We start from the raw sequence: 27002 nt of genomic DNA on the forward strand, positions 1-27002 counted from the left end.
GTCTGTCCACAAATGCATCAAAGGTTTCTGTTATTCTTGACTGAAAAAGTATCTTGCGCAATCATATTTAGGCATTGGATTAAACTTGAGATTCATAGCTTCTTTAATCTGATGGTGTGTGACTTATTTATTAGTTTGCAGATTTTCTTTACGACTTCCTTTACAACATCACCATTAAGATTTTTGAGATACTTGATAATCTTTTTGTTATGAGTTTCTTCAAGTGCATCAATGAAATCATCAAGAGTCTCTATCCAAACAGCCCATCTATCACCAGCATTTTGCTTTTAGGTGGTGTTAAAAGGTGGTGGTGGTTTCAGGAATGCAGCAGCATTGTAAACCAGCACACAACTTAATGACACTGCTTGTGGGTCACTGTGAATTGGTTTGTGCAAACTTTCTGTGACACTTTGCGACGTACTGGCCTATGGATCATCTTCGATGATACCTGGAAAATGACTTTCTTCTTGGTCTCCATCAGAAAAAGAACCGTTCACTATTCCGAACACCTTTCTTATCTTCTATGGCCTGCAGCATTGTTCCGAACCTCAGTCAACAGTTTTGGTGGCACGCTGCTTTGGGTATTTAGAACTGTAAGTTCAACCCTAGGCATTTCTCCTCGAGGCACTTCAGTGAGTGCAGTGGTATAATGACTCTCTTTAATGGGTCAGTAAGTCAATTATTTCTTCCTTTCTAACATTTTCTGTTCATAGCATTATTTTGCAACTTTTCAGTTATCAATGGCTGCTCTTTGAAAACCTGTTTGTATCCGCCTTCTAAGTCAATACTCCTTATAATCTATAGCTCAGTACCTTTATGTATGGCCTAACCAGCAGGTTCTCGGCCAACGACAGGTAGATTCTCTGCAATGTCTTTGCTTCCTTCAACTGTTCACAGAGGCTCTAGTTGCACGTCGATTCCGTACTTCAATGACGACACACATGGCATGCACGAGCAGTTTGCTTGGACCACCGCAAACTCTCTGGGAGAGCACTGTTGATATTCAGGTTACTTATACCCTATCTTGTTGCCATTTGTAGCCTCCTCCCAAACCTGGGTACCTGTCAATGACTATGCCACACACTGAGCTTAGTATTACACATCTTTATTTGTGTGCGTGTAACTGTGAACTCAACATTCTAAACTAGCCTTCATTGCATTCTGATCTAACACTTACGTCACAGCTCTACAGAGTCCATCGGTAGCCAAAAGGGTTCCATCATTGCTAACTCACGAGAGACTACAGAAAACTTCAAGAACAAACTTTTAGTAATTGAATAGCAGAGTATAATGTCTCATTTGTGTTGGAAAAGAAGGCCAAACTTACCAAAGAAAGTTGGCTATATTATTATTGAAGACATTGACTGAAGTCAAGAATAATCATATTGTCTAAGGCACAAAAGATCTCATTAGAAAAATATTTGTATTATTTAGAATCAAAAACCCTCTCTTGATTTTACAGTAAAAGCCTTGGGAAAGAAAAAGTGTTTCTTTATATTTATGAATTACCAGTTCTCAAGTTTTGTTTTGAAGTGTTGTCTAGGATGCAATCTATGGCATACCAAAGTTAAGTGTGAATCTCCATGCAAGAGAAAGTATGTCCCTGTTAATTCAATGCCAAAAATACCAGAGTACATGCAATAAAATGATAGTTTTTTCAAGCAAAATTGTTAACAATTATCATAACCTACTTTTATGAATTATTTTAATTTGTTGAGACATTCCACAACAGAACGTACACCTTATATGTATTTTTTAGATGTAACATTAGGGTTAACTCGAATTTGTTCATGGGCAGGTAAACAACACTCAAAGTAGTGTTGCATTTTGTATATTTAAATGATTTTATGGATTAACAATGTGTAATGATGTTTTAGGACTATTGACTGAATAAACTTGCTTTTGAACTTGAACCTGATAATGTAGTAGTGCCTTACAAAGCTTTAGGAAAAATAAAATGTTGATGGTGGTGAATGGTTGGTTGTTCTGGTTTGTGAAAACTGCACTCTTTAACAGATTTGCATGCCTACTTGCATTTTACCCCATTGTACGCATTTCACTCCTTCCACCATTAATATACTAAATTCCTCAGCATATGACAGTTACTGATTATCCATGGTCAAAATGACAAACCTGGCCAGCAAAATTATATGTTGCTTTGTTCAACTTATGTAATGTTGCTGTAATATTTCTATTGATAAATATAATTGCCACTTTGAGCAAATTCATCAGTTACTTTATAACTGGTAAACGCATTATGCTAGTTGCCGTGGGTGATATGTAGCTTTTCACCATTAAAACATGCTCCTACATATATGACGCATACGTCTTTGAATTTCACACTGTGAACTGCATGGCCCTTGCTTATTTTTTAGTCCATAGTTCAAGGCCTTAAAATCAGACCTTTCTGTTTAAATGCATATTGATCATTTACGTTTGATCAATGTACTGTGTTAGTTCTAAGACCTGAAAAAAAGTAATTTAAACAAATGTTTTTTTGTTTTGTTTTAAAAAAAAAGGAAATTGATAGTGATATTTGTAGTGGTACATTTCCATTGCTAGGAAATATCTGTACTGTAATAAGATATGTAAACTTTCGAAACAGCCAGACCAATAAAAAGACTTTTGGAAATACTGATGGACCAAGAAAAAATGCTATTCTATCCGCAATTTGCTATATTTTTTGCTAAAATATTGCAGAGAAAATTTACACGCACAGCTATGAATGCATATGTCAAAATAGATATGTTACATTTCATGACCCTATTTTATCAATTCAGGTTTGTAATTTGTAATGTCACCGTTTTCTAAATCAGGTTGTTTCTTTGACAAATAAATACATTACTCTAAACGATCAGCATGTGTGTTTGCGTTACCATTTTAATCTCTGCAATTGAACTTTATAAACAATAATTGATGGTGAATTTCAGAACACAGATGTGCTTCCTGATATTTTAAAACGATTCCCACCTGAACTCGAAAACATTTAGTGTATTCTATAACTCAACTATTATTCTGTCATGCCATGTGTGATTTAGTTTGCACTAACAGGATTTCATGTTGATGCCGTTGTAAATTGGCAGTTGGTTATTGATTTCTAAAAACAAGACAGCGTGTTTTTAACAGTTTTTATGTCTCTCATGTGTTGTTTTCTCTAATCAAAACAGATGTGTTCCAAACCACTGTGAGCATGGTGGCGTATGTACACAAACATGGAACAGTTTCAAATGCAACTGTGAGGGAACCGGATATTCGGGGGCAACTTGCCATAACTGTAAGTACGAATTTGATTATCGTTTGTTTTGTGTTGGAGTGAAGGGACCTGGGGAGATGAGCGAGGAAGTTTGAAATGCAAACACACACTGAGAGCAACCCGGTGTTGAAGAGGAGTTAAAGGGACGATTTTCGTACTGGTGAAGAGCTTGGCTGGAAACAATGTGCACCTGTTATTTTTATAGAATGCAGGTTTGATCTTTAAAAATATGATCTCAGTGCTCTTTATTTCAAATTCCTAAAATATCGGTTGTCTAAAACATCACCAAGTGTTGTGTTGTATTGAAAGGAAGAACAACATAAAACAAAGCACGTCCAATATTTATTTCTAGTTGTCAGGTGAACAGACCCACATTTTAAATATTAATTTGTGAATGTCTGAGGGGAGTTCAATCCTGGTGCCAAGCCAATTTTTTGATGCATTAAACCTTTCACATGTAATCCATAATGCTTCTTTATATTATAAAGAGAACTAGTAAGGCCAACTTATCAAACTTTAAACTGTCAACACGTAATTACAGGCCTCCACAAATAGTAATTACATGACTTGTAGGCACAAATGTTGTTTCATATTGAAGCCTAGCCTACTGGTTTTTCTAAAACTGTGAAAATGTAGGAACAAGAGAGGGCTGTCTGTATAGTTTTCATTTACAAGCTAAAGAATGAATGTGAATTTTGTAAGAACAAATTATTGAACTTGCAAGATGTCTCCTGAAAAAACTAGGTGAGCACTCACTAATCATTAACTTTGCAGCACGATTAATATCATTGTAAATACCACTAGAAAAAAGCTCAAACTACCTGAACACTTTTTTAAACCAATGCTGAACTGAACCTAGCTGGGTTTGTTGCATATGTAAATGACATTACTAATTAGGAAGATTTTTAGTAAGTGTACTTTCACTGAGTACTCAAAGATTAGTTTGATTAGATGGCTAGGTTCAATTAGTGTCAAACTGATCAGGCTCAATTAAAACTCAAATTAGTTGAGCTTTACTTGAAGTTGAATAATTGATATGCATTCAAAATATCTAACACACGTCAGTGGGGTTCAATTCTCCTACAGTTGAGGAATACTTCAACGCTTCTGGTTGAGCACTCTTTTAGCTTACAGGTGACCAACTACTCATTAGTTTCAGTGGAAGCACTTGCTGAGAGGTGGAATGATACACAAACAGACAATAGCTTTAGGACCCAGAATAATACTGAAGGAAGCCAAATCCCATTGTATGTATATTTAAAATAAATGTAATAGTACATCTGGCAGACAACTGCACTTTCAAGCCAGACCTAAAACAAACACTTGCAGAATGTGTTGATTGTTTTGAACACAGGATTTTGATCTTTCTCTTTTCTTGTTCATGAAAATAGACAAAATGCACTAGTCATTCAAAATGCAAGTAAACCAGTGGCAAGTGGCTTGTACTGAGGGAGGTGGAAAGGGGGGCACAAACAAATGAATAAATACAGCAGACTTACCTTCCTAACTTGAGCGCAACGTCCTCCCCCCTTGGGTGTCTTCTGCAAGCTCCGGACGCAGTAACCTGCACTATTCAATTCTGGCGCTGCCCTCACAGCACGCAAGCAGTGCCAGGATTGGATAAAGCAGCCTCTCCCAGTGCTCCTAGAGCACCGGAACCCTGCACTCTCTCTAACTCAAAGACAGCTAGGTTAGAGAACTTTAAAATGCGCATGTCTGGCTGGCCCAACACGGTCGGCCGAAAAGACATGCACATTTTAAAGTGCACAGCTCCCTGCTGCTTCCACTTGGCAGAACTGACCTGCCCTGTCCTGACACTTAGGGCTCGATTAGGATTGGGGTGATTCTGCATCCTCCGGGCCGGCGAAAGCCACCGCCAGTCCGGAGGATGCTGAATCACCCCTGCAGTGAATGAAAAGACCCCCACCACATTAGGATGGCTGGGGGGGTCACCGGCGGACGGGGAGACCGTCCACCGCTTTTCCGCCACAGTCGGCTTCTGACGTGGCAGAAAGCTTTACTTTGGTGGCGGTGTCTATCAGACACCGCCAGCCATATTAGGATAAGCTTCTGGACAAGCATTTCCGTGGCGGCAATGCTGCCACGGAAAGGCATACGGTCTTTTCTTTGGGGGCCCAATGCTGGCCCCCAGGGTGAAGGGGGGTGGGGGGTGCACATGGAGGGTACCTATGGTACCCCCTGCATTTGCATGCACAATGCGGCAGGCACAGCATGCATATTTAACTTTGCTGCGGGTGCTGCTTAAAGCAGCACCCGCCGCAATGTTAAATATTCGGGGCGTTACTGCCAGGGTGGCGGTCATATCCTAATTCCACCGGAGGGACCGCCGCTGCCCCTGCGGACGTTCCCTCCACCCCAGGGGTGCGTCCGTCCGCCATCCTAATAGGCGCCTTAGTTCGGGGCGCATTGCTGAAAAATAAAATGGTAATAAATAAAATGTATTACCGTTTTGTTTTTCAGCTCTGGGGCTTGTGGATCAAAGCTCATCTGCTCAACTTGAGGAGCAGCCCCTGAAGTAACTCACTGACTAAAAAGAATTGTAACTGGCAATGATAGCCCATGAGCTTTGCAAAATAGGAGAAGGTTCCCAATGTATCACCATTATTGTGAAAACAAGCCTTTTTTAAATAATTTTTTACTGGTTCTAAATGCTTAAACTTAATTAGTAAAATGCTTGGAGACAAAGATTATTAACCTAGAAAAATATGCATGTATTTAAAAAAAAAATATTTCTTTATTAGAAATTTTGAAATAGATAGCATTGCACCAGTCAGAACACGGGGGTCACATTTGAATTAAAATGCCCTTTTGACAAAAACTAGTCCGCTTTCGGAGTTTAATATACAGTTAAAAAAAGAATGTCAGAATAAGTACTTGAGCTAAGAACTATATTGTATTCCTCATAGATATGACTGGGCATATGTAAGAGGAAGTTCTGTTTAGCTCTGCAAAAGGGTTATAGTATTTCATTATAAGGTCTTACAAGATGTGTTATCCATGGTTCTACATTGGTCAGATTTGTTCATGTTCTTTTACAGTATTGGGGCACTGTGCAATATATTCAATCCTATACATTGAAGTGGATTGCCATTCACATGTTTTTCTGTGAATGTCTTGTATGCACCCTATAGTCCTAGGTATGAAAAAATAAAATCCACCAGTACAAGCATATTGGTACATCATTGCACACAGTTTAGCATTAGAGATATGTCACGACAGAGTGTGATGTGAGAAAGTGATATTGTAATCTCGCCAATCTAGTGTGTGCATGACAAGGTGATTATGTATTAGTAGACAAATAATTTGAATTTAGAAGCTTAAAATATCATCTGTCTGGTCTTGAGAAAATAGGGATCTAAATGTTATTAAAACATGTATTTTGTCATTGAGCCTGAAGATCAAGTGTTCATGACTTGCCATAGTCCTCATTTATTTTAAACAGTCATCGTGAGATAGTGGTGTTGTGGATTTTCACAGTCTCAGAATACAACCCTCAGAAAAGTTGTAAACCATCTTTCAAAGTGGTTTTTAATTTCAGGGATTCTACACAGATCATGGTAACAAATCTTACAAGGTTAATGGAATGGTCTGACAGGTATTGCACAGAGCTTTTTCACATGAAACCTTGACAAGGAGTGTCGGACCAATTGATAGTCAAGTATTATTAGCTGGGGTATTAGGTCTCAAGTAGTTGGGTTTTGACTTAAATTTGCTGAATGTAATCTATATGGTGTGCAATGCCAGTTTTGTACTATCTACTTGTATCTGACCTTAATTCCAGCCTTTCTAACGACAAAGTCGAGACGGAATAGTTGCTCAGTCCCAATCTTTTCTGAAAACTGTGTTTAGATTCATTCCTGCCATCAAGATTTAAGAGCTTCAATAGTACGTACAGACTATTACTGTAAACCTACCACATATGTAGAGGTATGTTCTAATTAGCAAAGATAGTTTGTTGTATGAAGGAGGCCCAGCAGGCATCTTGAACAGTGAGAGAGCAGCTGGAATCTCCACTTTATTGACTGTGTTAGCCAGAACTCTATATTTAGATCCTAAAAGAACTTGGTTCAGAAACTGAGAAGAGTAATAGGTGTGTTACCATAGCAATATTTGACTGTTTCCAAGATTTCCAGAAGAATTTAATTTGATCAAGAGTCTGGCACTTTCCCAAAATGGGGTCTCTCTTTTAAAAAAAAAAAACATTTTTATTTATTATTGCAAGAGAAAGATAGTACATAAACGTTACAAATGCAAATCAAAATGATATGAGAGTAATTCTCCCTGTCGAAGCTGTACAAGAGGAATACAGTGTATACAAAAAAAGCATTATCAATACATCATCAAAAGCATTAAAAAAAACACATCATAGAGCTGGGCCCAACAGTTCCATACATCATCCGAATGTTCCCCAAATCTTTTCCCTTTTTGTCCGTGACCTGGGTCCTCTTAAATTGGCCAGCGCAATTTCCATTGTGCGAATTTCCTTAACAAAAGCCCACCACTTGATAACATGTGGAGGTTCACTAGAGATCCAGGACCGGGCTACAACTAGCCTAGCACAGGCAAATAGAATCGATATTAAATCTTTGTGAATACTATTGGAGTCTTGGATATGGAGTAGGATCAAATGAGCAGTGAGGGGGGGAAATACAATTTGATTGGTCCTTAAAGCATCAGCTATTCCCTTCCAAAATATATCAAGAGCAGGACAAGAAAAAAGCATATGTTATATACCTGCCGTTAGAATGAATACCCAATGACCAGCTGGAGATTTTTTGGGGAGTATAATAAAGTTGGCAAATAGTCCTATAAAGTTGCAACCTTAGATTCAAGGATTTGACTACCTTAATGATTTGGCCCAAAATGGGGTCTCTGTGTGAATGTAACTACATACTTTGAATCATTTATGGACTGATCACCATACCTGCATCATGAAGAGTATAATAGGTCTAAAACTTTCAATAGGTTTTTAGATTTACAGTAGAGGAACACCAGGCCAGATCTCAAGGAGGTGTTGATCAATCCTGTTCTACATTGGTTGGCAGGTGTCTGTTGGTGTAAGTCTTGCTATATGGGCCAATTGATGAGCAGCAGAAGAGAACCAAAAGTGTGGGAGTCATAGTCACCCTTATGTTGTGACAGCATGTCGTTTTTACAAGTTTAAGACTAGGCCTATCTGCTCCCCTTATAATTCACTTAAATAATGTCAATATTTTAGTCAGGAAAGCACACAGATAAATCACCAATTGACTGATTGTTATTTTAACTGCTTTGACATTGCACAAAAGTGATAGTCTCAGCTCTGACCAACAAATGAAGTCAGCCAATACTGACAAATAATTTACTGAATGTTGTCTTGTGTCACGTCTTTCAGCTCTTGGTTGACCAGATTTTCTAAGTACTTGAGGCATTGTAGCACAAATCTAAATACATGTCTTCCAAGTACTGTTCTGTCGATGGATTTAGGAATTGGATAAAATCACTGATAACCAGAAAGGTTTGAAAAGGTAGATAATAATTTCAAGAGATTGGTAATTGTAGACTTCGGAGAGGAAATCATGAGAACCATATTATTTGCATACAAGGATATTTTTGGAGATCCTGTGTGATTGGCAATCCCCCTTTCATTTTTCATCTGTCGATTTTTGGCTGCTACAGATTTAACTAAGTGCAAGCAGGAATAGCAAGGGGACAATGGGCATCCTTATCTGGTACCTCTTCTCATTAGAAATATATCTGACATAAATTCACCGCAGTTTGTACCACCAGACCTGTGTAAAGGCAAGTAACATCAACTATAAAGTCAGGCCTATGCCAGCCCTTTCCATAGTCCTAAATAGGTACCGCCATTCAACAAAATCATAGACCTCCTCAGCATCTAATGATAAAGCTAGCATCTCTTCTTTGATGATTTCCTAGGCCTACTTTGATGTATATTAGCAAGAACCATCACTTTTTTAATGTCCAGATTTAACAAATCAATTGGCATGTAGCTGTCACATAAGAGGGATACTTTGGCTGGTTGGGGATCAGGGAAATCATTGTTGAGTTGACTTTTGAGTGCAGGTACCTGTGAATTCTGCATGTTTAGTGTTCCACTGAACTATTTATCTGTGGTATTCCTATTGATCTTGTAGAAAAATTACCACAGCATGTCCAGTGCCCCTGCATCTACAGACTTTACATTTTATTTGTGGAGATACTTCCACTCAGCTGTTCATGTGAAAGTCTTGGTAAAAAATCTTTAACCATGGATGCCTCTTCCAGTTCCATGGTCCATGGTCAAGGTGTTTTGTGATTGGTAAAGATGGCTAAAGAACAGCACAAACTCCTCTAGAATATCTAGTGGACAGGGTGTAATTTGCCACATCTCATGCATTCACCTTCCACCTTCAACACTCGCAAACAAAGGAAGTCCACAACACGGACATTGCTCACCCTCGTGCAGTACAAACTCACATCACTTCCAACAAAAATTCTTTAGACTGCCTACTAATAAATGCTTGTTCCATCACAAAAAAACAAGACCGCATGTTTGACCTATTGATAGACATATACACAAAACCTGACTTACTTTTCATCACTTAATCATGGCATTGGGGGAATATGGCACTGTGTTTGCGTGAAGCTGTTCCACCAGAAAACTGTAAAACAAAATTGGATAGGCAAAAAAGGAAGTGGCTTAGCCATCATATATATAAAGAAACACCAAATCTCTTCAAAGCTGTTAATGTTTATTTACAAGGTTGTGGGACCTTGCTTGTCAGGACCAACCCTATCCCAACCTTTTCATGTTACATTCTCTTTCTCTGCAGACCACCACCTAGCAATGCAACATTACCAGACACATGGCTAGATACAATCGCTAACGTTTTTACAATATACTCATTAAACATATGCATCCTTGGTTTGACAAACCTAATATTCCACACCCCAAAACCATCCTCACTGGACTCAGAACACATAACCTACAGCCGCCTTTTCCCAATCCCACACATATCGCTGAGCATGCATTGGATATCATCTTCACCACCCCAGACCTAGTTACATTCCAAACAATTACCCTAATCACTTGGTCAACCCACTACCTTGTTGCCCTCCAACACAAGACATAACAACTCCCCCCAAAAATGTCATATTGCCCTCAACTACATATCGATCTTGGAACAAGCAAAATTTGGGGTAACTAGAAAACCATCTTACCTCAAATTCTGAACTGGTTGCATTCAATTCTGTACAGACACTCTATGGATGTCTCCAGAAACCTTTAATCTCCTAATTCTGCTGAAAACATTTACACATAGCAAAAAAAACACATCCCTTGGATGAATGGAGAAGTAAAAAATATCAAAAAATAAAATGCTAAGCTTTCACACAACTGGCTCAAAACAAGCAACCCTCAAGACAAGATATACCTTCACAGACACAACAGAATATTCAAGTCTACAATTAAAAGGGCAAAACATATATACTATTTCAACCAAATCCACAATGCAAAGTATGCTAGTAAAGATTTTTTTAAATGCTCACAGATTCTGTGAGCCAATATGAAGCTACATAATTTTGTAACCAATTAAAGTTTACATTGAATTCATATGTAGGCAACAAAAAGCACAACAGCCACAACCCATTTTCTAAAAACCCTTCAGGGAATTGCAAGCACAGCCTCTATGCTCCTTCGAAGAGCTATCATTGACTGAACCTCTGGATTTTGCCAAAGCGAGCAAGCCAGCAGGCTGCCCCTCTGAACCTTTTCCACCTGAAATCTTGAAAAACATTTGATTATTAACTTCTGCGGCCATCCCAGTCAGAACACTCAGCAACAACACCGCAGCATCTGAAGTTTACCCAGAAAACATAAGGCATACATACACCAGTTATTAAAAAATCCTAATCTGGACAATCAAGACCCTGACAGACCCATTGCAATGGACTGTTCCTAGACAAACTTATAGAAAGAGTAGCTTTCGCCCAAATGTCACAGTTCATTGAAGAGGATTCCATACTTTCTGACTTCAAACTGTATTCTGCCCATGGGGAGGCAATAAACCATCCCTTATCTCTATGTGGGATAACCCTAAAAAGGTGGTAGACCAGAACGGGGTTGCTGCCCACCTTCTCCTAGACCTTTTAGCAGCCTTTGATGCAGTGGATCATGACACACTAATCCAAAGACTTGAGGAAGATGGAATTGATGGAACAGCTCTCTTTTGGAGCAAATCAATAATACACAATAAAACAAATATTATACACACTCCTCCTTTATCTTCTAAACCATACTGCTTTAAATCAGGAGTCCCTCAAGACTCAATGTTCTCAACCATGCTTTTTAACATCTATAGGAAATTATTACAAGATCTTGCAATCATTTTGTCTTCATTCACCCGATATAACTATGCAGATGTCATGAAGATACTTCTGGCATTGGCAAACACAAGGGACATTGGAACATCAAAAATCTTTCATTATCTCCTGGCCATTGATCAATGGATGACATTGTGCCACCTCAAATTGATTGCTTCCAAAAGCAAAATACTCACTGGTGTCAACTGGAAAACCTACAGCCCTCTCTGGCCTAGGTGATCTAGGACCAGCACCAAAAGTATCTAAAGAGGTAAGAAACCTTGGAATTTCCATGGAGGCCAATCTGTCAAATCAATCTTTCTCACAATGAAACACTGTGACACATCTTTCCACACCTAAGATTCCATCACAAGGGTCATCTCCTATGTCCTATCAAAACTGGATTACATGAATAGTCTGTATCACGGCTCACCTCAGTCAACTATAAAAAGATTACAGAGATTTCAGAACACTGCGGCTGGACTACTCTTACATTAAAAGCCCCAAGCACACATCTCCCCTGCCTCGAGGACCCTGCACTGGCTACCAGTTGCCAGAAGACCCACCTTCAAGATGCTTTGTATTCCACAAAGCAATACATGGCAAAGGAGCACTAATAATCAGGTTGAAAATCAACAAATACATGCAATACAGGAACCTGCACTTAAGAATGGCTCCCCGCTTCAGTGTTCCTATATTCAAGAAAAACTATGTGTGGAACATCTTTCTCTGTTCAAGCAGCCGAATTATGGAATTCACCAGCCACACACATAAGATCCACCGATAACCATCTTTGATTCAGAAGATTACTCAAGAGCTGGCTCTTTCCCACATGACAAATGCACTCACTAAACAACAGAGCACCATAAAAGTATACTCAGACACGACCAACTATGCTTCTCACATTATACAGATGAAGTTATTGTTACACATGGGTCAATGTTCATTGAACAATGCCTCCTGTTATAAAACGATAAAGTTATATAAGGAGAAAATTATATATTACACTATAAGTTACATGTGTATCAGACAATATCATAATTGTTACGTCTATATACATATAGATGTATATAGAGAAGAGTATATGCCTGCCACTAAAACTAACAGATATGTTATGAACAATTTGTATACTTCACCCCAAGATAAATGTGCACAGCAGACCACGTACATATTGCCCCTTTTGTGCACGTCATTCGCATATGTGTATTGTGTTCATTTCAGTTTAATATTTAAAAAATCCTCTTTCAACATTTGTCCTATCCCTCCTCTCTCTGACTCATTCCAAACCTTTCAGACAACTAGTAACTCCAAAACTTCCATCTCAAACTTTCTGCTTCTTTTTCAGCCATATCACTTAACTAAGGACGGGCACACACAAACACTACTTACAAAAACAATTTACTACTTCCCCTTTAAAATCCATTTCCCTCATTCTATCCCTTCTCTAAACTCTACTAAACATGCAAAAAATCAAGAGCACAAACATAACACAACTAATGCAAAGAAAAACAATTGTACTAATCTACTAAAAATTATTCTCTAATCTTGGGTTCCAGAGTAGCGTGCTACCCACAGCAAAATGCTTCAATACCTCGTCAGAAGTAGTAAGCACTATATAAATACAATATTCAATTATAGGTGTAATTCCTTGTTCTTATGACTCCGATGGCCATTACATCTTTTCTGTGCCTTATGCAAAATGTGTTCTCTCCATTTTCGTATTGTTTCCTCTTCAGACGCCTCAGTGCATATACAGCCAATCATGTAAAAAATGACTTGGTTAGATTATATTGAACCCTCATTGTCTAGCTGAAAATTTGCAAACAAGAATTGCATTTCTTTCTTCTGGTAATTGATATTGAGACATATTCATATGCCATTCCTATGTGGGAAAGAGAACAAGTTACATCTCTCGTTGTGAGGATATCAATGTGTAGTCTGATTCAACTTCTTCAACATTAGAGCAACAGGCAATAATTGGCAGTATTAATAAAAAAGTCTTAATGCAGTGTAAACATGATGTAAAAGAATTGCCCTCTTCAAAAGATGAATTAATCGCCAATTGAGTATTAGCACATTGTCCATTTGTAAGTTACTGTGGATGCCCCTTTCTGTTGTGTAAGTCACATCCGGACTACCAGATCTGTCGCAAATTTGATCCACTGTGAGGTTTCAGTGGCCCCACTGTTTTGTTTGCGTTGTTGGCCTAGACAGCATATTGCCCTGCATAAAAATTTTACCAAAATGCATTTTTACCCTCATTGCCCGTCCAATGAGCTCTTTAGTACTAAAGTAGTTGAGAGTGATTCATACATAAAAATATCTTCACATGACATTTAAACGCAGAATAGCATGTTGAGTGTGGCAATACAGTAGGAGTGTTACACGCATGGAGGGATTTTGAGGCCAGATAGTTCATATATATATATATTATTTTAATATAGGTAATTAGATAATACATGGTGGTGGTCACTACTCCGTAGTTACAGTTAGGTCAGAGTTTCCAAAGAAGAGAGTTCTTTGTTTTGGTAATAATTTGGCACCTTTGACAAATCTTCATAAAACTTTCCAAAAAAAAAAGGGTCATCCCCTCAGCTCCTTTCAAGAAAGCAGGGTAGAGAAAAAGGGGGTGGGAAGTGCAAAACCCATTTTCCCTAAGTCATTTCCCATAGGATTTTCAGGAAGCATTTTAGAGAACACAGCTGAACAGATTTGCGCCAAATTTGGCAGAAAGCTAGATCTTTACTCAGAAAGCGTGCTTTTTGTGATTTAGGGTAAATTTGTTCAGGCATTTTTGAGAAACTAAGGTTCAAAAGTTGGTGATATCTGGATGATTGGTACTCCAGTAGTACTGCTAATTAAAAAAATAGAGCGATCTGGTTGGTTGAGAAGGCTTGTTTCCCCCATAGGGCTCACAGTTCCAATGGAACAGGGAATTCTGTCCCAGTCCAGAGGTCTTGTGGTACAAAGGAAACTTATTGACTGGCCTCAACACCAACAGAAATGTTGCCTCTGCCATTACAGGACACGGAGACTCCATTTCCATGTCCAGAAGATCAGAACAAAAAGGGATAAGGGGCTTCGGTCGGGGTACCCTGACCCACTGGCTCTTGGGGGTGGGTAAGGTTTCCAAAGTAACCTCCACGGGTGAAAATTATGTTTTTTTAATTGTTTTTGCGCTGCAGGTCCAGCCTTACACCCGCAGGACCCAGTGTTGCCCCCTGAGGTATGGAGGGCTCTTGCCTGACTCCTAGGGCCTCTCACAAGTCTTTCTCGTAGTCCCAAACCAGTATTGCAGTACAGCAAGGAAAATAAAAACATTAGGGGTAGGTGTCCAAAGAAGAGTTGTGCGACTGAGTGGGGTTGACCATCAATGGGGTAAAGGCAACACCGGGGGATTAGGTGCCAGGCCCTAGGCCACCCCTAAATTCTACATTATTCAACAGTCACTAAAACCTCAAAATCTTCACAGAAGTTATTGAAATAAATACAATTTATGAATCCCCATGCTACATAGAGTTACAACTATTTAATATGGGCACATGCCAACATACCCAGTGGCGGATTATCTAGTGTGAACAGAAAGTTTGGCTTTTCTCACAGATTATTTGAAACAGACTTTGGCTTTAAGCCTCAACCTATTTTCAAACATAGCTCTGCAACCCACATTAGGAGTGCTGAGTTGTCATCTTTATTTAACAGGGAGCAATACTTACACCCCAAACTTTAGTGATTTGTAAATGTGGATGTGGTCTGACGGCTAGATTGCCGGCTTTGGAGCTGGGAAACTAAGGTTTGAGCCTCAGGCCGCGTCCACATTCTTGGATTCTGGGAAACTCCCTTAATCTCCCCATGCCTACCAAAAAAACAAAAAATGAATGTGCCCTCGTGTAACATAACCAGTGCTCATGTAAAGCGCTCCAATAACTTCGAGTCCAGTTTGCACTATTTAACTCTGCGAAAAATAACATATAAAATGGTGCAGCATATAACTTTCAACATGGACTATCATGCTTGTACCCAGGTGTGAAAAATTGAATTACTGGTTGGCTAGGGCTTGCCTCTTAGCCAGGAAGAAACCACCACTCCAGTCAGGGCATGGGAGTTACACGCTGATGATAACCTTTGCTCACACCATTGGTAGCTTGGCACGAGCAGTCAGGCTTATCCCAGAGGCAATGTGTAAAGCGTTTGCGCAACACACACACACAGCAGCACTCGTGGGTTGGTGGCAGCACTTACAAGGACCTGCTTGAGCATTGGGGGCAGACTGCTGGCTTTGCTGTGGTGTGTGAGCTCTTCTGTATCCCGTCATACTGCCATTCTCTTTTTAAACTTCTTTTAGCAATTTTTTTAAATCTTTGAACATCGCCTGATTTTAGCTGCAAATAGCTGCTTCTCTTACCTGTCCTGAGGTGTGCTCCCCTGCCCTGGTCCACCGCGGCTGCTGTGCCGTTTGAGTGGAGGGCGGGTCGCCATCTTTGGTGAGGACCCGGATCCCGGTAGGGCCGTTCGCTGCGGTCTAGCTGGGGGGTGGGGCTCAGCTATTTACTGCACATGGCTGGCCGGACGCGCAGCGGGCGCGCCGCTGGCCCGCCTAAGGCAAGCCCATCTGCGCCCACCCGCGCCCCGGCAGCGACCGGCGCCAGACACTCCAGCCAATTTGCATCCGGTACTACCAACAGAAAGCTTACCTATTCGAGGGATGCTCTGTTTGCTCTCAGGGGCCCCAGCTGCGATGCGATCAGGCATGGGGCTGTCCTAGATAGCCTCTCCAGGAAATGCCTGGAGTGTGATTTCTGTTTGTTCAACACAGCGCCTCCTCCCGCTACCCGTACTTCGGGCAACATGAGATTTCAGGCAGCACTCATGAACGCACGTTCAATGGCCAAGTATGCGGCAGATATTTTTGAATTGCTAGCTGGTGACATGCTAGATGCCCTGTTTATTACTGAGACTTGGCTTAATGAGTTGTGCGCCACGGTTGTGGAACTCCCCATCCCTAAAGTGCTAACAAATTGTCAGGGCCAATAGGGGGGCGGCAGAGGGGGGAATAGCGGTTATACTTAGGGACTCATGGCTTTTCACTAGTGAAGGCATCAGAGACTTTGACTTCGCCCCCACCACTTCTCCCTATTTCACGCTAGGTGGGACTCTGGTATATCGCCCACCGGGAGCCTTTCTTAAAGCTCTTGAGGACATTATAGTCCCACGTGCCCTAGGCTACCCTAAATTTCTCCTATTAGGAGATTTTAACATCCATCTGGACACCCCATCCATTCCTGAGGCCAGGGCTTTCCTGGACTCCTTGAACCTCGCCCAGCTTACCCAACATGTGCTACTCCCTTTCCACGTTGGGGGCCTCCTTATTGACCTGGTCTGCTCTAACTTTCCTTTACTGATCCAGAGCCTACAACATGGTCTGACCCCTTCCTGATTAGGTTTTCGTGGGAAGAGATCAGGTCTGGCAGAAACCCCACCCCTTCTGCCGGGCCAGTAGCCAAGAAGGTGAATTTCCTTGCACTTTCGGAGTTCCTGCATCAGTCTCACCCTACTCCTGCTTCAGATCTAGAGGGTGCAGTGGCCAATTTTGACCACTGGATTAGCCAGGGAGTTAGGGCCTGCTCAAATGCTAAACGGGGTCACACCAGACGCTCTCTTCCCCCGCTCTCTTCCCCCGCAACCATGGTACTCTTCCAATCTCAGGGATCTGAAATTGGGGTGTACGAGGCTGGAGCTCTGCTGGCATCAGAATTACTGTACGAGAGCAAAGGCGACCTTACGTCTAGCTCAGAGAGAGTACTACATGGCCATTGGAAAGGCGAAGAGTGACTACTTCTCCGGGAGGATTATATTGGCTCGGAATAACAGTAAGGAAATCTTTGCGATTGTCCGGAGCTTCCTTCCTCCTGCCCGGAACAAAGCATACTACTGACGTCGAACGAATGGTGCAAGGAGCTCTCCTCTTTTTTTATTGACAAAATTGCTAAAATTCAGGAGAGTGTTGGCCCTGCTTCTAGGTCCACTGAGACTCTCTCTCTCTAACCTCCCTCGAACCAGCCAGCAGGACCCGCCCTGTTCTCCTTGTTTCGGCCCACTTCTGAGGCAGATGTGCTGGCCCTCCTGAGGTCTCTGAAGTCTGGCTCTCCTGTTGACCCTTGCCCTACACAGGTTCTAGCTGGTGTAGCAGAGGTAGTCTGCCCAGCAGTAGTGGATATGGTTAATTTGTCCCTTCAGTCTGGCTACGTTCCCGCTAAATGGAAGCGGGCTAAACTACTCCCCCTCCTAAAGAAACCTGCATTGGACCCTCTGCTGCCGGCTAACTATCGGCCCATCTCCCTCCTTCCTGCACTCACCAAAGTATGTGAGAAAGTGGTCTTCCGGCAGCTTGAGGTGTTCATGGAAACATCAGGAGCACTCCACCCAGCCCAGTCAGGATTTAGATCTTCCTACAGTACTGAGACTGCTGTAGTTGAGATGTCGGATGCTATCAGAGAGTGTCTAGATGGGGGCGGCAGGGCAGCCCTGATCTTACTTGACCTCTCTGCCGCCTTCGACACAGTGCCTCACCAGCGGCTCCTGGACTGGCTTTCTGCTGTGGGGATTTCCAGTCTGGTCTGGAAATTGATTAAATCCTTTCTGGATTCTCACTCACAATAGGTCTGTAAGGCCTCCTCTGTCAGGAGTTTGGCTACCAGGGTGCCACAGGGTTCCACCCTAAGCCGACTTCTTTTTAATATCTATCTGACTCTGCTAGTCTACCTAACAGAGGAGCTGAGCGCTAAAGTGATTGCGTATGCAGATAATACGCAACTGCTGTTTACTTGAGGTGGCTTTGACTTGAATACTGGTGCTGCTCAGACGTGTCTAGCCTCAGTATTTCAATGGCTGGCCCAGGCTTCCCTCAAATGTAATGAGGATAAATCGGAGGTCCTTCTCTACGGCCAGTTCCCCGATGACTTTAGAACTCGTGTGTGGCCTCCGGGCTACCTCTGCCCGATGTCCGATGGTGGGCCAGCAAAAACCGTGGGTATTTGGTTTAATGAGGCCCTACAATTCAGCAACCATATAAAAAACTGACGGGGGTCTGCTGTGGCACTCTCAAAACACTTAGGAAATGTTTTCCTCTTCTCCCGAGAGTAGCCAAGGAGACGGTCACCCGCGCTCTGATCCTGTCTAGGCTGAATTATGCTAACGCCCTGTTCTTGGGGCTGCCCGGCTATTTGCTGCGCAGGCTCCAAATCATTCAGAACGCGGCAACCAGGCTTCTCTTCAATGCCCCTACGGGAATTACACTGGCTGCCGGTGGCCCAGAGGGTGCAGTTTAAAGCTATTACTCTGGCCCATAGGGCTCTTCACGATCAGGGCCCTCCCTATCTTAGGAAGCGTTTTGCCTTCTATGTGCTGAATCGCCCTCTGCGCTCAGTGGGGCAACGCCGGATGGTCGTTCCTCGCTTCCGCAGAGTGCGATAGGGTGGCCAGTCCATCTCTGTCAAGGCGGCTGAGGCATGGAATACGCTTTCTGCTGATCTCCAATTCATCTCGGAGTTTCAGCTGTTTAAGAAGCAGCTCAAAACAAATCTGTTCAGCTTGATCCGCTAATTTGATTCTTGCTCCCACCTCTGCTACCCCTCGCGCCAGGACGCTCTAGAGTAACAGTGCGCGCTACAAATGTATTACAACATAACATAACATAACAGCAGCAACACACTAGCCACACCACAAAAGAAACTCGACACAAGGTTATATAAACAAAATAGCGTTTGTATTACTCATAAAACACATTAGAATGCAATCACATATATACATTGTGCCACCTGGCACTAAGTATTACTCTACAGGGGATTATATACAATCATTACAGGGCCAATCGGGCCACGGTCATAATCATTACACCAGTAGTGAAACAACCAGAAACTACTGGTGAGGGTAAATGTGGGATACTTGTAAAGCGCACTGTTACTCTTCCCGAGTGTCCTGGCGCTATAGACCGCTGGGGAACCCGTCCTGGTTTTCCCTGTGAGATGGTCCCTTACTGGGTATCTCCAGGGTGAAACCAGGCATCCCCGGCATCTGTGGGGGGCCGTTGTGGAGATGAGGTAAGCTTAATGCCCAGAGTTGCCGAGTGTGTTCCCTGGTTAGAGTAGGCACTGAGGCGAGAATTATCGAGTCCGCTGACCCTGGTCCACGACCCTGCCGCGTCGGGAATTGAATCCTGGTCCCGGGCCGTTCTCTGCTTACAGGTCTGCCGCCTCTAACCAGTGAGCCACACCTCTCCACGGTTATCACAATGCATTAGACATGAAATATCATTTGCAGCACATCAGACCCTTAACACATCATGCCCCTCCTCTGCAAAGTCATAACTGAACCTAGCGCGAAGCATTGGGTATGCACCTCACCACATGACACCATATAGCATACTATGTCAATACATCTGGGTGCCAATGCACCCTCACTGCACATTATCAGTAGGTCCCACCATTACTGTAAGTGCGCCTAGCGCAAAGCATTAGGTATGAATCATAATCATCAGTATAGCACATCATAAGTACCAATAGTGCCCCTAAAGTACCCACTTCAAAGGGCACCACATACCATTGTTTCCCCCCTTACAGGGCATATACATTACTATGTGCGGATCCGCAGCTGTCCTCTCTGTCCTGTGAGGCTCACTCCACAGTACTGCAGGAGGGCCCGTCCTGGGCTAACCCCAAAATGCTCTTGTTCCCTAAAAGGTCCCCACTGGGACCGTGGCCTGCCGAAGTAAGTGAGTTCCACTATGGTTGCAGGTGCAGTGGCAAACAGGGTGGTGTTGTGCCCAGCCCACCTCTGTAGTCCCAAACTCACTGGCCTTCCTGCTCGCTGATTCACAGGGGACTGCGCGCAGCACACGGCACAACTCCGTTCTCCTCTCTTCCACCTAGAGAGCCATAGAGGGGCGCGAGCACACCATCCCTCGGTACGTGTGCTGATCAGGACAACTGGACTTCCAGCACGCAATTCCCAGATAATGCGACCGGGTGGAAATGAAGCCAGCACCTCTCCTGAGGTCCTGCAGTCGCTGCATCTTCAAAGGGAGCCCTCACACTCCGGGAACACACAGGGCTCTCAGCTTCCTGGACTCAGGCCCCTCCCACAACCAGGAGTTTGTCGCCTGACTTCCTCCTCTCAACTTCCAGGCAACATGCAGGGCTTCCCTCTTCCTCACAGTAGCCACGGCCTGGCACGGAATTGCCTGACTTCCGCCCTCGTTGCTCGGGCAGTCCCCAAAGTTTCCGTTGCTCCTTTGGCTGGGGTTTCTTGCTGCTTGCTTCCCTGTGTGTGGCAGCCTGGAGCCCTGTATGCGGAGTCCGACTGCAGCCAGTCAGTGATGATGCCAGAACATGGGGAGAGAGCACTTTGATCGCTCAGCTCTCCCCTCCTGTTGTCTAGCCACAAAGAGGTGAGCGGCACTACCAACTCTGCAAGGCAGTGCAAAGTGCTCCTCCTTGGCGGCGCACAGTGTGCCTCCTCCGTGGACAGCAGAAATTTGAGCTCTCACCCAGCACTCTCTGAGAACAATGAAAACTAAAGGGGCTCAGTCTGACTCCACCACAGAGACGAGTGAAAGGGCACAGGAAGTGCTCACCAGTGCAATGTTTCCTCCAGCATGGAGCAGCCTTCCTGGGGATTACTGGGGTACATCAGCAAAGTGTACACAGGCAGACCAGCCCACAGGCAAAAGTCCAGATAGCGGTTCCTCCTGGCAGTCTTCTGGCCCAGTGCAGTCCCTCGAGTTCCAGCAGTTCCAGCAGCCTGCCGGCCGCAGGCCACTGTAAGCACCCAACAGCCTTCATGGGGTAACATTTGTTCTCATCCTGGTCCAGGGCTCTGTGCCCGGTCCAAACCAGTTCTGGGGGCACTCACACCTTTTACTAAAGGTGCACCACCACCCCTTTTGTTAGTAAAGGCCCTGGACCCAGACACACAACAGAGGGGCGGAGCCAGTTTTGTGGCAGGCACGCACAGTCCCATTCTGTCCCAGGGGCTACTCCTCCCACCACTCCCAATGCAGATTTGCCTATTCAGCCTAGTGATGACTCACCCAGCCCCTATCACTCCAAAAACAGGCAAGCAATACACATCAGGCAGGCAGGCCCATTGCACACAGAAATGCCAATTTCTAGAAGCGGCATTTCTAAAATAGTTATAATAAATCTGCGCACACCATTGCGTAGCATTTATTATAACTATTCCAAACATATCAAAATTGACCACGCTGCTCCTCTCATATTAGGAATTACCACTGAAACACTTATCAGGGAATCCCCAATGCAATCCTATGGGAGGGCAGCCTCACAGCAGTGAGAAACCAAAATGGCTGTTTGTCACTGCCAGGACATGTCTCACACGTGAGGTACATGTCCTTCCTTTTACCTGCAATGCACCCTGCCCATAGGGCTAGCTAGGGCCTACCTTAGGGGTGACTGATATGCAGTAAAAGGGGGTCACAGACATGGCACACATTTTAGGTGTAACAGCGGCAGTAACACAGAGACAGGTTTGAAAGGCTACTTTGGTGGGTGTCGCAATCAGCGCTGCAAGCCCACTAGTAGCATTTAATTAACTAGCCCCGGTATATGAGATACCACTTTACAAAGGACTGACAGGTGAATTAAATATGCCAAACAGGTATAGACCAATCTTACCATGTTTACCACAGAGAGCACACACATTTTACACTGGACAGCAGTGCTAAAGTGCCCAGAGTCCTAGAACCCCCAACACCATGTCAGAAAAAAGGCTAGGAGGAAGGCAAAAAGTTCAGGGATGACCCTGCAAAAAGGGCCAAGTACAACACCAGGGATTAAACTATTTCCAAGCTATGGATCGACACATGTACACTCAGCAACTTTGTGCTGGATTTGACAATGGTGTTCTCAGTGATGGTGTCAAAGATGGCATTTGAGATGTCATCAATGATGCCATTTAACATGTCAGGAGTGATGTGCTATATAAGGTCATCAGCTGTGAATGTTGGGGGTGTATGTTATAGTTCGCTTAGTAAACTTTAACTTGTGAATTTCAGTTTTTTTTTTGTTTCAAAATGATAGTTGGTAGACCTGTCAGCCTTAGTGTGATCTTCTGTCAAACATTTGCCCTCCTATTTTGGTCGAAATGTGTTATGTTGGCCTTAGGACTCTGTGTACCAACCACTGCTAAACAGTCCAAAGGTGCTTGTGCTCACTCCCTAAAACATGGTAAAAGCTGATTACACCTGATTGGCATATTTAATTTACTTATCAGTCCTTAGTACAGTGCTATACCATATACTTAGGGCCTATAAATTAAATGCTACTAACGGGTCTGCAGCACTTTTTGCGCCACCCACTTACACAGCCCCTTAAAACATGCCCCAGGTCTGTCTTTGGCAAAATAATATAACCTCCTTGCCAATCCTTAAACTCCCCTTTTATTGCATTTAAGCCACCCATAATTTAGGTCCCAGGTATACTATAGGGCAGGGTGTATTGTATTTAAAAGGTTGGACATGTACTTTTAAGCTTAAGATGTCCTTGAAGTGAAAAGCTTCTAAATTCATTGTTCACTACCGTGAGACCTACCTCTCTCACAGGATAAAATGGGGTTACCCTATTACATTTGATAAGTGCTAAATTTGGATACGGTTCAGGTAAAATGTTTGTGTTTGTTGTCTGATAAATTATTTAATACCCTCTATAATATTTAAATCGGGTTTTAAGTTACAATTTTAAAAGTGCCTCATTTAGAAAGTTGTAGAAAGGTAAAACAACAGCTGGGCTGCACTCTGAATAGATGAAATTATGATACAATTTGAACTGGAGAATGAGAATAGTTTTCAAAAGTGCGCACCTACTGGAATAGTGCAAATCATTTACATTGGATAAGTAAACGAACTTCAATACTATATATACAAAAACTGAAACCAAGAGGAACAATCACAGTGTGAAAAAGTCCATCATCCAGCCATCACTGAAGCGCTGAATGTAGCTCGTCAATTTTTTATTGTGCAAGTGCAGGAAAAAATTGTTCTGCATGAGCTAGATGGTAATTGAACAGTTCTCATGTTAACTAAACAATTCCCAATGCATTTCAGGCATGAGCAGTTGCCCTTCGTCAGTGGAATCTACAAGTAAATAATTGTTACAATGAGTATTCATAGTTTGATGTTTAACAAAACAAATAGTTCAAAAATGGCTAGTCAATACCATCAATCGGACATAAAAAGATGAAACCAGAGCAAATAACGATCTCTCGCCTGAAACCCTAGAAGCAGAACTGCCAGAATGTCAGCCCTCCATGAAAAACAAAATGTGAAAACACAAAGAAATGCTAAGAAGAAAAGACCATCACCAAACTGAAGCTATGTGCAGAAAAAACGGCTGAAAGCCTTAGGTTGTGTAAAAAATTCACCTCCGAACGTGCTAATGACTTGACTGAAGTGCTTCAGAGCATGCCATGCAAAAACAATAAAATCAAACAAGACCGATACCTCCAACCGGTGCAGTTAGGGAACAAACAGTCAACTGTCAGTCTCCATAATCTTAAAAAGCGTGCATGCTATGAAGAATAATAAAAAAGACAGTGTCAGGAATTAATTAATCCTGAAAGTTAAAAATGCAACGTGGAGCATGTGCTAAGCTTAACGTAACCCTAGGCTCAAACAGATAAGGGGACACAGTGATCCCAATCCTTCACGTTGTCTGAAGGACGCCACGCTGGTTAGCGTGCAACCTAGAAGTAATATAAAGAGAGAGAGGAAGCCACCTCCCGGTTGAGAACCATAAAGACTGTGATAGAAAGTTGTGAGGCGCGTGCAATGAAATTAAAAGTAGAAACAACCCAAAAAAAGTGTATGACTGTATTGGAGTTGGGGAACATCAGGTTATTGACATGTAGGCAATGTACTAATTGAGTATCAAAAACATCTATAATAAACATGTGAACAGAACACAAAAATGTGGTGACACATAATGATCATAAAATGCAATTGCTATCTTAGGAACACGCTTGGTCAGCCCTTTTTCAAACAATGTAAACAAAGTATGAATACCTTTTTTTTAAGATGTTACGCCTTACAAACATGCTCACTGTTAAAAATGAATGAACCCTTGTATGAAATATACTTCAGCACAGCGTACAATGTATCCTCCATAGAAAATGACCTGTGAGTCATAAATAGACGTTAGCATATGATTATAACAAGGATAAAGGAACAGACACGTAAAAAAATATGCAAATATGCAAATCACCAACAGATGCTCTGCTGGAGACAATACTACAATAGTAGGCAATAGTAATTCTAACGACAAACATTACGTTGCTCATGTAGAATAATGTGAATGAAACAGGAGGAACATAATACAAAGTAAGACAAATGTAAATTGCTGAAATTGATAGATGATTCACAACGTATTGTATCCAAAAAGGTAAAGGTCATTGATAAAACAGAAACCAATGTGTGTAAAATAGAGGTGTATCATAAGTGCAACAGAAGAGGTGGTGTACAAATTTGGGCTGTAAATCTAGGATATTTAAAGAATAAATCCCTGTGTACTACAAGAAACAGGAGAGGTCAAGCTTATCATTGAGGCCTTTAGGCATGAGAGTATCCAGAAAATGTATCCAATGAGTCTCTCATTCCGTCAAAAGCTTAGACATGTCTGCTCCTTTTTCCTTGTTATATTCATATGTTAACGAGGTTACATCATGATGCTAATGTTTATTTAGGACTCACAAGTCATTTTCTATGGAGGATACATTGTATGTTGTGCTGATGTATATTTCATACAGGGGTTCATTCAATTTTAACATTGAGCATGTGTGTAAGATGTAGCATCTTTAAAAGGGATTTATAGTTTGTTTACATTGCTTGAGAACGGGGTGTCCAACAGTGTTCCTAAAATAGTAATTGCATTTTATGATCATTATGTGTCACCACATTTTTGTGTTCTATTTATACGTTTATTCGAGATTTTTTTGATACTCAATTCGTACATTGCCTACATGTCAATAACATGATGTTTCCCATATCCATTACATTCATACACTTTTTTCAGATTGTTTCTTCTTTTAACTTTATTGCGCCTGGCAGATTTCTACCACAGACAAGGAACAACTGTGTGGGAGGGTCTATAGGGGAAACAAAGTTAAAGACCTACAAAGTATCCTATCCTCCAATCTAACTATAACAAAAACACAAGGGATACTGGAGGTCTATAATGGGCTCAATATTGTATGCTAATTCCAAGGTGAAGCATGTATGAACAGGTGTCTGATCAAAGAAGAGATACAGTGTGAGAACAAGACAGAAAATACTCCCATCAGCCCACCACTTGGCGGAATCTCGTCATCTGGGATTTTTTGTATAGGAACTGGTATCTGTTAGGTCTCTCACCTAATGATTTTGTGAGGAGCCCTAGGAACAGATCCTCCAGTGACGGAAAAGATGTATATATGATATGGCTGGATGGGAGAGGTTGCAGTGAAAAGAAGTGTGAATTAAAGAAAAGTGAAATAAAATTACCTAGTGTGATGCCAAGACAATGTACTTTATTAGGGGGGTCATCACAGAGGTAATATTAAAAACAGTATGTAGATAGTATTAAACAAATATTACTATTTGTGTTTTTGTTATAGCTTTCTACCACAGTCTTTCTCTCATGTTTGTCCACCAGGAGGTGGCCTCCTCTCTCTTTTTATATTACTTCTTTGTTGCATGCTAACCAGATCAGCGTCCTTCCAACAACGTGCATGATTGGATCACTGTATCCCCTTATCAGTTTGAGCCTAAGGTTACGTTAAGCTTAGCATACGCTCCACGTTTCATTTTTTACTTTCAGGATTGATTAATGTTGACACTGTCTTTTTTATTTGTTCTTCGTAGCATGCACACTTATTGAGATCATGGTGACTGACAGTTGGCTGTTTGTTTCCCGACCGCACTGTTTGGAAGTATCGGTCTTGTTTTATTTTAGTGTTTTTGCATGGCATGCTCTGAAGCACTTCAGTCAAGACAATATCACGGTTCGGAGGTGAATTTCTTACACAACCTAAGGCTTTCAGCTTTTTTTTCTATACGCTGTTTCAGTTTGGTGATGGTCTTTCCTTCTTAGCATTTCTTTTGTGTTATCACATTTTGTTTTCCATGGAGTTCTGACATTCTCTCAACTCTGCTTGTAGGGTTTCTGGCAAGAGAATGTTATTTGCTATACTTTAATCTTTTAATGTCTGACTCATGGTATTGGCTGGCTGTTTTTGAGTATTTTGTTTTGTTATACATCAAAGTATGAATACTCATTGTAACAATTATTTACCTGTAGATTCCCCTGACGAAGGGCAACTAGTCATGCCTGAAATGCAT

The 27002-nt window shown here is 42.0% G+C and overlaps 1 protein-coding gene across 1 annotated transcript in view; it reads left to right on the plus strand.

Moving 5' to 3' along the window:
- CNTNAP2 (contactin associated protein 2) overlaps window positions 1–27002 on the plus strand; it is a 2542823-nt gene that overhangs the window by 2089928 nt on the left and 425893 nt on the right. The window contains exon 11 of the mRNA XM_086939829.1: window positions 3168–3274. Within this exon, the coding sequence (XP_086795955.1) occupies window positions 3168–3274 (107 nt within the window). The remainder of the gene's footprint in view (window positions 1–3167; window positions 3275–27002) is intronic.

This window comes from Lissotriton vulgaris, chromosome 10, assembly GCF_964263255.1.
Source record: "Lissotriton vulgaris chromosome 10, aLisVul1.2, whole genome shotgun sequence".
Lineage (NCBI taxonomy): Eukaryota > Metazoa > Chordata > Amphibia > Caudata > Salamandridae > Lissotriton > Lissotriton vulgaris.